This window comes from Takifugu flavidus, chromosome 8, assembly GCF_003711565.1.
Source record: "Takifugu flavidus isolate HTHZ2018 chromosome 8, ASM371156v2, whole genome shotgun sequence".
In the NCBI taxonomy this organism is placed as follows: Eukaryota; Metazoa; Chordata; class Actinopteri; order Tetraodontiformes; family Tetraodontidae; genus Takifugu; species Takifugu flavidus.
Window position 1 is genome coordinate 15659075 of NC_079527.1, and position 9564 is coordinate 15668638.

At 53.1% G+C, this 9564-nt stretch overlaps 2 protein-coding genes across 2 annotated transcripts; one reads left to right on the top strand and one right to left on the bottom strand.

Moving 5' to 3' along the window:
* Positions 1-2141: 2141 nt before the first annotated feature.
* On the top strand, positions 2142-7534 carry LOC130529439 (putative beta-lactamase-like 1). Its single transcript, XM_057039659.1, has 7 exons — positions 2142-2289; positions 2482-2601; positions 3692-3795; positions 3878-4035; positions 4374-4561; positions 5167-5272; positions 5465-7534. Exons 2-7 carry the CDS (start codon positions 2496-2498, stop codon positions 6441-6443), a joined length of 1641 nt encoding a protein of 546 aa, XP_056895639.1. The 5' UTR covers positions 2142-2289; positions 2482-2495; the 3' UTR covers positions 6444-7534.
* A 158-nt stretch (positions 7535-7692) lies between these two features.
* Positions 7693-9479, bottom strand: trappc6b (trafficking protein particle complex subunit 6B). Its single transcript, XM_057039681.1, has 6 exons — positions 9280-9479; positions 9120-9187; positions 8723-8840; positions 8533-8616; positions 8344-8437; positions 7693-8133 (listed from the first exon to the last, which is right to left on the bottom strand). Exons 1-6 carry the CDS (start codon positions 9355-9357, stop codon positions 8102-8104), a joined length of 474 nt encoding a protein of 157 aa, XP_056895661.1. The 5' UTR covers positions 9358-9479; the 3' UTR covers positions 7693-8101.
* Between the last annotated feature and the right edge of the window lie 85 nt (positions 9480-9564).

Sequence of the window (9564 nt, forward strand, 5' to 3'; positions counted from 1 at the left end):
GGGTGACAGATGTAATGATAATGTGGTAATTTGCCCTCTGGGGTTTCACTGCGCCTTAAATCCTGCAAACCTGATTGTTGTGAGTTATTTTATTATTATTAACAAAGAGGGGGAGGAGAGAGGGAGGAGAGGGGAGGAGAGAGAGGAGGAGAGGGGAGGAAGAGGGGAGGAGAGAGGGAGAGAGGGAGGAGAGGGGAGGAGAGAGGGAGGAGAGGGGAGGAGATAGGGAGGAGAGAGGGAGGAGAGGGGAGGAGAGGGGAGGAGAGGGGAGGAGAGGGGAGGAGAGAGGGAGGAGAGGGGAGGAGAGGGGAGGAGAGGGGAGGAGAGGGGGAGGAGGAGGGAGGAGAGGGGAGAGAGGGAGGAGAGGGGAGGAGAGAGGGAGGAGAGGGGAGGAGAGGGGAGGAGAGAGGAGGAGAGAGGGAGAGGAGAGGGGAGGAGAGAGGAGGAGGAGAGAGGGAGGAGAGGGGAGGAGAGGAGAGGGGAGGAGAGGGGAGGAGAGGGGAGGAGAGAGGAGGAGAGGGGAGGAGAGAGGAGGAGAGAGGGAGGAGAGAGGGAGGAGAGGGGGAGGAGAGGGGGGAGAGAGGAGGAGAGGGGAGGAAGAGGGGAGGAGAGGAGAGAGAGGGAGGAGAGGGGAGGAGGAGGGAGGGAGGAGAGGGGAGAGAGGAGGAGAGGGGAGAGAGAGGGAGGGAGGAAAGAGAGGGAGCTCAGTGGGGGAAATAGAGCAGAAAAATATGGGCCTGACAAAAAAAGGAATGCAGCTTCCTTAGATGAGTGAGGGCTGCACAACAAGAGATTAGAGGAGCCCAGGGCTGGTTCCCATGGAAACCTCTGCTCAGAGAGGCAGCAGATTGTAGGTCAGACGCACCATCAGCGATCCCATCACACCTAATCTGTCTTGACTGGTGGAGTTGGTGCCTCCCCACAGCAGCTCTGCTGGTTGGACTCCATCCCAGTTACCACCACCCAGTACTCCCAGTACACCCAGTACTCCCAGTACTCCCAGTACTCCCAGTACACCCAGTACTCCCAGTACTCCCAGTACACCCAGTAAACCCAGTACTCCCAGTTACCACCCCCAGTACTCCCAGTACACCCAGTACTCCCAGTACACCCAGTTACCACCACCCAGTACTCCCAGTACACCCAGTACTCCCAGTTACCACCACCAGTACACCCAGTACACCCAGTATTCCCAGTACTCCAAGTTACCACCACCCAGTACACCCAGTACTCCCAGTACTCCCAGTACATGTGTTCTCATGTTTGCTTTATAATATAAGAAAACTCTAAATCAAGACAAAATGGAAAAGAGCTGAGAAAAGGAGCAAAGTGATTGTTGAAGACTAACTTCCAGAATATTCCAGATGTGCGGAGCAGCAGGATGATGTGACCAAAGCTAACTCAAGCTAACTCAAGCTAACTCAAAGCTAACTCAAAGCTAACTCAACGCTAACTCAAAGCTAACTAAAAGCTAACTCAAGCTAACTCAACGCTAACTCAAAGCTAACTCAACGCTAACTCAACGCTAACTCAAAGCTAACTCAAAGCTAACTCAACGCTAACTCAAAGCTAACTCAACGCTAACTCAAAGCTAACTAAAAGCTAACTCAAGCTAACTCATTGGTCACAGGGTCTCTGTAGTTTAAACATCTTTAATTACGTCTTTCACAATAGTGGCTTCAATCATATTTGGATTCAAATATGTAACCACGCTCTTTTTAACCGGTTTGATCCAAATGAGTCTACGTTTCCCCCTAGCGGCCGGGACTGTAACTGCATGCAGTGCAAAGTGTGCTGACCATGACGCCACACATGGCCAGCAGCTGTGGGGCCCTCTGGGGGCCTGTGGGGGCCTGTGGGGGCCTGTGGGGGCCTCTGGGGGCCTCTGGGGGCCTCTGGGGCCCTCTGGGGCTCTCTGGGGGCCTCTGGGGGCCTGTGGGGGCCTCTGGGGCTCTCTGGGGGCCTCTGGGGGCCCTGGCCTCCCGGGTGTGTCAGCGACCCCTGTCAGGAATCGACAGCAGAGGGCGTGAGATGATCTGAGAGCAGCCTGATGGTCAGAGCTCCTCACACGTGGCTGGGCTCCAAGCTGCAGATTATGATGTCACAGTTCAGAATCGGCACCTTCTCTGGAGGATCACAGTCGGCATTAAGTGCACCTCGGAATGTGGTCTACAGCCAGTCAGGAGCTCTCCGGTCCCGTTGGGCTCTCACTCAAGGAAGTTCTGGATTTCTAACAAACGCGGATGAGGAAACTTCAAGGCAACTAAGACAGCTTCCTGCCCACCTTCGGTAAGATCCCGACGCTCCTGATGAGCTTTAACCGGGATTCTTGTCATGTATTCACGTCCGAAAAGAGAAGTGACAGTAACGTGGGAGGAACGATGAGATGTTTATAGCTGAGAAGACAGCAGAGCCTCGGACTGAGCCCTGTGGGACGCCCTGACTGACTGGATGTGATGGAATAAACGTGTCCTTCCACAGGGCCCCCAGCCAGGATGAAGGTGAAGTGGACCACGCTGGGCATGGTGGTCTTCTTCCTGCTGGCGGTGGTCATGACCTGCTGCTTCATATGGCAGTACAGGATACCGAAGCTCAGGACAGGTGACCTTTGACCCCCCCCAGCATTAAAGACTCTGCTGGAGACTTTAGGAGAGAGACCTGTTGGAACTGGAGCAGCAGGGGGATTACACACAGATGGAGATAGAGGCAGCGGGATTAGCAGGGGGGGGCTGAGGAGGAGCTGAGGAGGAGCTGAGGGGGAGGAGCTGAGGGGGGGCTGAGGAGGAGCTGAGGAGGAGCTGAGGGGGAGCTGAGGGGGGGCTGAGGAGGAGCTGAGGAGGAGCTGAGGAGGAGCTGAGGGGGAGCTGAGGAGGAGCTGAGGGGGAGCTGAGGAGGAGGAGCTGAGGAGGAGCTGAGGGGGAGGAGCTGAGGGGGAGCTGAGGAGGAGGAGCTGAGGGGGAGCTGAGGGGGAGCTGAGGGGGAACTGAGGAGGAGCTGAGGGGGAGCTGAGGAGGAGCTGAGGGGGAGCTGAGGGGGAGGAGCTGAGGGGGAGCTGAGGGGGAGCTGAGGAGGAGCTGAGGGGGAGGAGCTGAGGGGGAGCTGAGGGGGAGGAGCTGAGGGGGAGCTGAGGGGGAGTGAGGAGGAGCTGAGGAGGAGCTGAGGAGGAGCTGAGGAGGAGCTGAGGGGGAGCTGAGGAGGAGCTGAGGAAGAACTGAGGAGGAGCTGAGGAGGAGCTGTGGGGGAGCTGTGGAGGAGCTGAGGAGGAACTGAGGGGGAGCTGTGGGGGAGCTGTGGAGGAGCTGAGGAGGAGCTGAGGAGGAGCTGAGGAGGAGCTGAGGAAGAACTGAGGAGGAGCTGAGGAGGAGCTGAGGGGGAGCTGAGGAGGAGCTGATTCTGGATTCATGTGAGGCTGTTTTGGCTGTGACATAAAGCAGAATGTGTGTGTGTGTGTGTGTGTGTGTGTGGTGTGTGTGTGTGTGTGTGTTGTGTGTGTGTGTGTGTGTGTGTGTGTGTGTGTGTGTGTGTGCTGGTTTTAAGGTTGGGGTTAGCACTGTGTCAGAGGTCAGGGGTCAGAGGTCAGAGGTCAGGGGTCAGGGTCCAGAGCTGGGGAACATACAGTACGTCCTCACAGTCTCCGTGGGGGGTCCAGCTGCTGCAGTATATGACGGGTCACTTCTGTCCATGTCCTCAGAAGCCGTCTCAGCTCGGACAGAAGGGGAGGACATGTGTCCCCGGTTCCCCCAGCCGGTCCCGCTCCAGCATCCCATCGCCCCTCTGAAGGCAGCTTTAGCGCAGGTGACTCTGTCCACCTTTAGTCCAGGTGCAGGTCCAGGTGAAGCCCTAGTCGTCCCTAATGACTCTTAATGTCTCTAATTAGGTGGACGGGCTCCTGAGGACAAGCGTCCACACCACCAAGCTGCCAGCGGTATCCGCCATCGTAGTCCTCAACGACTCTGTCCTGTGGAACGGGAACTTCGGCAGGAGGAACATCAGCGATCCGTCCTCCTCTGCACCCAATGAATACACAGTGTACAGGTGAGACACAGGCGGCGGGACAGAGGACACGATCCAGGGTTGGCTGATGCACCTGTGATATGGGCGGTTCTGAGTGTTGTCCTCAGTCTGAGCAGGACAGGGTGGATCAGGGACAGGGTGGATCAGGGACAGGGTGGATCAGGGACAGGGTGGACCAGGGACAGGGTGGATCAGGGACAGGGTGGATCAGGGACAGGGTGGATCAGGGACAGGGTGGACCAGGGACAGGGTGGATCAGGGACAGGGTGGATCAGGGACAGGGTGGATCAGGGACAGGGGGTCTGGTCTGAGAGGATCAGTGAGCTGGGATCTTAAGGTGTCCATCTCCATCCACTCAGAATCGCCAGCCTGTCAAAGATCTTCCCCACGCTGATGCTCTATAAGCTGTGGGAGGACGGCCGGCTGGACTCCCTGGACGACCCTCTGGAGAAGTTCCTGGATGAGTTCGCCATCAAGAACCCCCTGGGTGGCCCCAGGAGCGGCTCGGCAGGACTCACTCTGCGCAGGATGGCCAGTCAGCTCTCCGGTAACTCAGCCCCCCCCCCCCCCAACCTGGCGGAATAGAGCAGGAAGATGGATTTAGGAGATCAAGAAGGAGACTACTGGGACCAGATTAGATCTGAGGCCACAGAGGCTCCGCCCACAACAGCACCACCAGGCTAATTCACCCCCGACGGCTAAAATTACACTGAGCTGCTGCCATAGACGCTAATCAGCTCTGCACAGGCACACACACACACACACACACACACACACACACACAGGCACACACACACACAGGCACACACACACACACACAGGCACACACACACGCACACACAGGCACACACACACATGCACACACACAGGCACACACACACAGGCACACACAGGCACACTGCGCTAAAGCACACACACACACACACGCACACACACACACTTACACACACACACGCACGCACGCGCGCGCACACACACACAAACACGCACGCACACACGCACGCACACACACACACACACACACACACACACACACACACACACACTCTCTTTTATAACGCTCTTATTCAGGGTGGAGGTTCCTCCTCTGAACCTGTAGATGTTCGTATCTTCTTGCAGAACAGTGGCTGAGGTTCTCGGCTGTTTTGGCAGGTTTGCCCAGAAGACTCAGGTCCACCAACCTCCTCTGGGCTGGAGACACAGCAGAAGCCCTCAGTCTGTTACAGGATGATGTTCTGGTAGCAGATCCTGGCACCAGGTAGGACTCTACAGTAGAGGTTCCTGGTACGGTTCCTCCATGGCAGATGACTGAGATTATAGAAGAGCCTCTGAACATTGCACCATCTCATAACAACCAGGTGTAGCACCCGGGTGGGCTGAGGTTCTGGGTGTCAGAACCTGGTCCTGCTCACCTGAATGTTCTGTAACGTTGTTGCTTCTTTTCGTCCAGATGTCACTACAGCAACGTCGCTTTTTCCCTGTTGGCTGACGTCTTGGCCCAGAAGGTCGCCGGCTCTGATTTTGAAAGTTGGGTGTCTAAGAACATTCTGGAGCAGCTCGGCATGGAGGACACCGGCTTCGACCTGACCCCGACCATCCGCCAGCAGATGGCTGTGGGCGTGTACAGCACCGGCCGCCCAGCCCCGCTCTACAACCTGGGCTGGTACCGCCCCGCGGGTCAGATGTTCTCCACGGCGGCCGACATGGCCCGGCTCATGATGTTCCTCCTGGGGGGCTCTGGTGGGGCGCTGCTCCAGCAGGACACCCTGAACACCATGCTCACGCCGCTGTTCCGCTGCCACGGCAACTACTTCGCCAACTCCACGGGAACGCCGTGGGAGGTCAACCAGCAGTTTGGGTACGACGTGCTGAGGAAGGACGGGGACCTGGACGGCTACGCAGCCACGCTGTCCCTGGTCCCGCGGCTCAAGCTGGGCCTGGTGATCCTGATGGCCGGCGTTCGTCCGGCGGACCAGGATCTGGTGGCTCAGGCCTACCGACACATCATCCCAGCAGTTCGGAGGGTTTTCAGGGAAGCTCAGCAGACCCTCAGAGCGCCGCCGAACCCGGCGTCCTACACCGGCTTCTTCACTTACAGGAACATGACCTTCTACGAGATCAAGGCCGACTCAGACAACGTGCTGGTCATGCAGCAGTTTGGACCACAGGTGGACACCAGCGTTCCGTCCAAATATCGGACGATCCGGCTGGATTATCTGCAGGAGCGGGTGTTCCGAGTGGTCTTCCAGAGCCCCTATCCCTGTCAGATGAAGGTCAACAGCGCCTCGGTGTCGCTGGAAGCTCAGGACCAGCAGCTCTTCAACTTTTACCCCTTCGACAAGAAAGGAGCATCACCGGGGTTCGATTCCCCGGGACTCAACACATACAAGGTGCTGAGGATCCCGGGGAGACCGTTCTTCAGCCCATGAAGACGGGATCTCCACCGGGATTCATCAGGATCGCTGTTGTTGAACTTCCTTCTCCTCATTCTTGGTGTCATTCAACTCTTTTCTTGTTGGAGCTTCAGCAGCATCATGTTCTAAACTGCCTCCAGTCTGATGTTAAAAGAGGAACTTTTTCAATTTCACCCACAAATGGAAAAAAGGGTGAAGGCTCGTTCCAGAACACCACGTCAATCAAACCCTCCTCCAATGAACACGCGTCGTTAGTCGCCAGCGTGGCGCCGTGCTGATGTCAGCAAGTAAAGAAGCAGCGTTTCCAAATCCTCCAGCAGATGTTGGGTCCGAGTCAACTTATTAACTGTTAACAGTCAGTTATTAACCGTTGTTAACAATCTTCTCGTCAGCTCGTGGCTCTTTGATGTCCTGATACACCTTTATTAAAGTTGTAATAACTGTTCACGAGCACTTCACCACAATTACAGCAGTGAGGCGCACACACACACACACACACACACACACACACACACCATAAAAACTCGACCTGTTCAGCAGAGACCCTCACACGCATGTTGAGATGAAGATTCCCGTCTGTGTCCGTCCTCGTGGTTCTGCTCCGTCTCTCCTCCGCTGTGACGTCACGGTCAGAACAACCTGCTATGACTGGGTTGATGTGTGAATTCTGGGGTCAGAGGTTAAAGTTCAACTAAAATAAAAAGTGCTGCTGGTTTCCGAGCTCCTGGTCGAGCCTGTCAGTTCTTCCTGGAGTCCGTGAAGGTTCTCCGGACTGTTGATGAGGCCTCAGCTGAAGGGAACCTCCAGGAGACGGTACCAGTGCAGCAGCCGTGTGTCCCCACCCGGACCTGCTGGAGCGTCCACGTCCAGGCCGGTAAAATGGTCCCTTAAAGTTCTGCTGCACGGCTGGTTTGATTCACCCACTTGGCCTGCAAGAACCTTCCAAGAACCTTCCAAGAACCTTCCAAATCTGACGTCTTTTCCAGTTTTTTCTCCAGTATTTTTCTCTCCACTCCAGCGCCTGTGAGGCCCAACGGCTGTTCGCAGGTCTTCAGCTGTTCTTGGTCAAAATGTCATTTTGTAATTAAAAAAATGGCTAAACATGATTGGATTCTAAAATTGTGATTTTTTTTTTTCAAGAATTTTATTTTTTAAATAAAAAATAAGAAAATGCAACTTTTGCTTTCAAAATGAATTATTTAAAGTTAATGAAGCAGAAAAAAATACAAGTTCCAAATATATAAATGATTATAAATTACAGCAGTAACAAAAGCAGGATTTTATTTCATTAGCAACTTTAGACAATTGGTCTGTTTTCAGAAAACAATGATAATAAAATGATGGATGATAAAAGGTTTATTCCAGCTGAACTGAAGTGTCGCTGTTTGGTTCACCACCAGATGGCACTAAAGCACCACAATAATTACTAATAATACTCAAAATAATAATAATATTCCAGCTCCTGAGAAATTCAAGCATCAAAACAGATAAAACACTTCTAGAATTATTCAAACATATAAACATGGTGTCACTAAAGGAAACAGAATCAGATTTTCTGTCTACATAAATGATCATTATTTTCCTCTTTTGATAATTTAGCTGAAAAGGTTTTGCCATTTTCATGGCTCCACCTTGATAAGAAGCTCGGTGGATCATGGAGCCTCCGCTGGTCGCTACATCTTCTGGATCATAACCTGGAATTTACCTGCAGGCATGAAAAGAAGACATCAAACTCCAGAAAATGTTGCTTCTTTCTGAGCAGTTCAGAGTGCTTTCTCCTGAATTTAATGCACGTGTCGGTGCGTGCACGTGGCCTGACGCTCACAGACACTTCTGCCCTCCCCGACGTGCGGTGTTAAATGAAGAGAATCTAAAGAATAAACTCTGGGATTGTTCCTAGTGAAGCAGGTCTTACTTGCAGGCATGGTGGACACCTCAGCCGTTACGATACTTTTCACTCCCAGACTGAACAGAGCTCCTCTCACCAGACCGCAGGTGAAGGCCAGATACTGCAGAACCACACAGGCCACCATCGGTTCCACCTTCATACATGTCCAACACAAAGAAAGCAGGCCGGAACCTCCTGACGGCTACAGCAGCGTACCTTTGGGGCCTGATCCAGATACTGTTTCCCCGCTGACAGTTGACTCAGTAACTGGAACGTGTTGTCCTGGAGGACGTAGATGCCCTGAAACACCAACAACACCGTCAGACTGTTGAGTTTCAGGCGACAGGATTCATAAGAAGTTGAGGGTTAGGGTTCTAATGCCTCCTGTCTCCACCTGCTGCGTTACCTGGTGGTTTGTTCGGAGGTTGTCGATCTGCTTCCTGAACACACTCGTCCAAAAGTCTTTACAGATGAACTTCATGACGTCCAGCTCATCTTTGAAGCGCGCCGTGTCCTTCGTCAGTCTACGAGAAAGAAACTAGTTGCCAACAGATCGCATTTGAGTTTCAGTCATTTCTCATTGCCGTTGGTTGCTTTAATGTTGGGGTTGTAACTTAACGTGCACATTTCTATCATAGGTGAGTTCATTTAGATGTTTTCTGCTACTGTGACAGACAAAAACAGCAAAATTAGAGCAAATGATACAGCTGATTTCCTCTTGAGTCCCATTTATAGTCGACTCTTCTGCAGCAGTGTGTTCTACCTTCTGAAAATAATGGCCTATAATATTACTATGACATTACCTCTCTATCAGGCCTTGTCCGACTCGGAACCCCAAATTCTCTAATTTGGTGATATTTCTTCCACTTTCCTGAGTGAATGAGAATTAGTGATCAGTTGTATTTTGTAAGTATTTATTGTCCAGTCAGATTGTTCCAGGTAAAAGAAAGATTCGTTTCTTACCTCGCCTTGTTCTTTTGATTTGTAAATATACTGAATCAATTCTTGGTGTAAAAACTGGAAAGGGGCTTCATCTGCCATTTCTCCGGTGTGGTTTTTATGGTCTGTCAAGACTTTACAGCAAGAAAACAGCGCAAACCGAAAGGACTCGCATGTAAACAAACGCCGCTTCCGCTTCTTCCGCGTGTGGTACAAAGGGGCGGAGCCAAGAGGCGAAGGGGGCGGGGCTCGTTACTGCCCCTGGTGGTCGGAGGTTTCACTGCACCATGCAATAAACGGTGCACCGTA

Excerpts from the sequence above, each read along its gene's own strand:
- LOC130529439 (XM_057039659.1), top strand. The coding sequence starts at position 2,496 with ATGAAGGTGAAGTGGACCACGCTGGGCATGGTGGTCTTCTTCCTGCTG. Across the intron at positions 2,602-3,691 it reads GATACCGAAGCTCAGGACAG|AAGCCGTCTCAGCTCGGACA; the intron begins GTGACCTTTGAC and ends CCATGTCCTCAG. Across the intron at positions 5,273-5,464 it reads GTAGCAGATCCTGGCACCAG|ATGTCACTACAGCAACGTCG; the intron begins GTAGGACTCTAC and ends CTTTTCGTCCAG.
- trappc6b (XM_057039681.1), bottom strand. The coding sequence starts at position 9,357 with ATGGCAGATGAAGCCCCTTTCCAGTTTTTACACCAAGAATTGATTCAG. Across the intron at positions 8,438-8,532 it reads ATCTGGATCAGGCCCCAAAG|TATCTGGCCTTCACCTGCGG; the intron begins GTACGCTGCTGT and ends GTGGTTCTGCAG. Across the intron at positions 8,134-8,343 it reads GGTGTCCACCATGCCTGCAA|GTAAATTCCAGGTTATGATC; the intron begins GTAAGACCTGCT and ends TCATGCCTGCAG.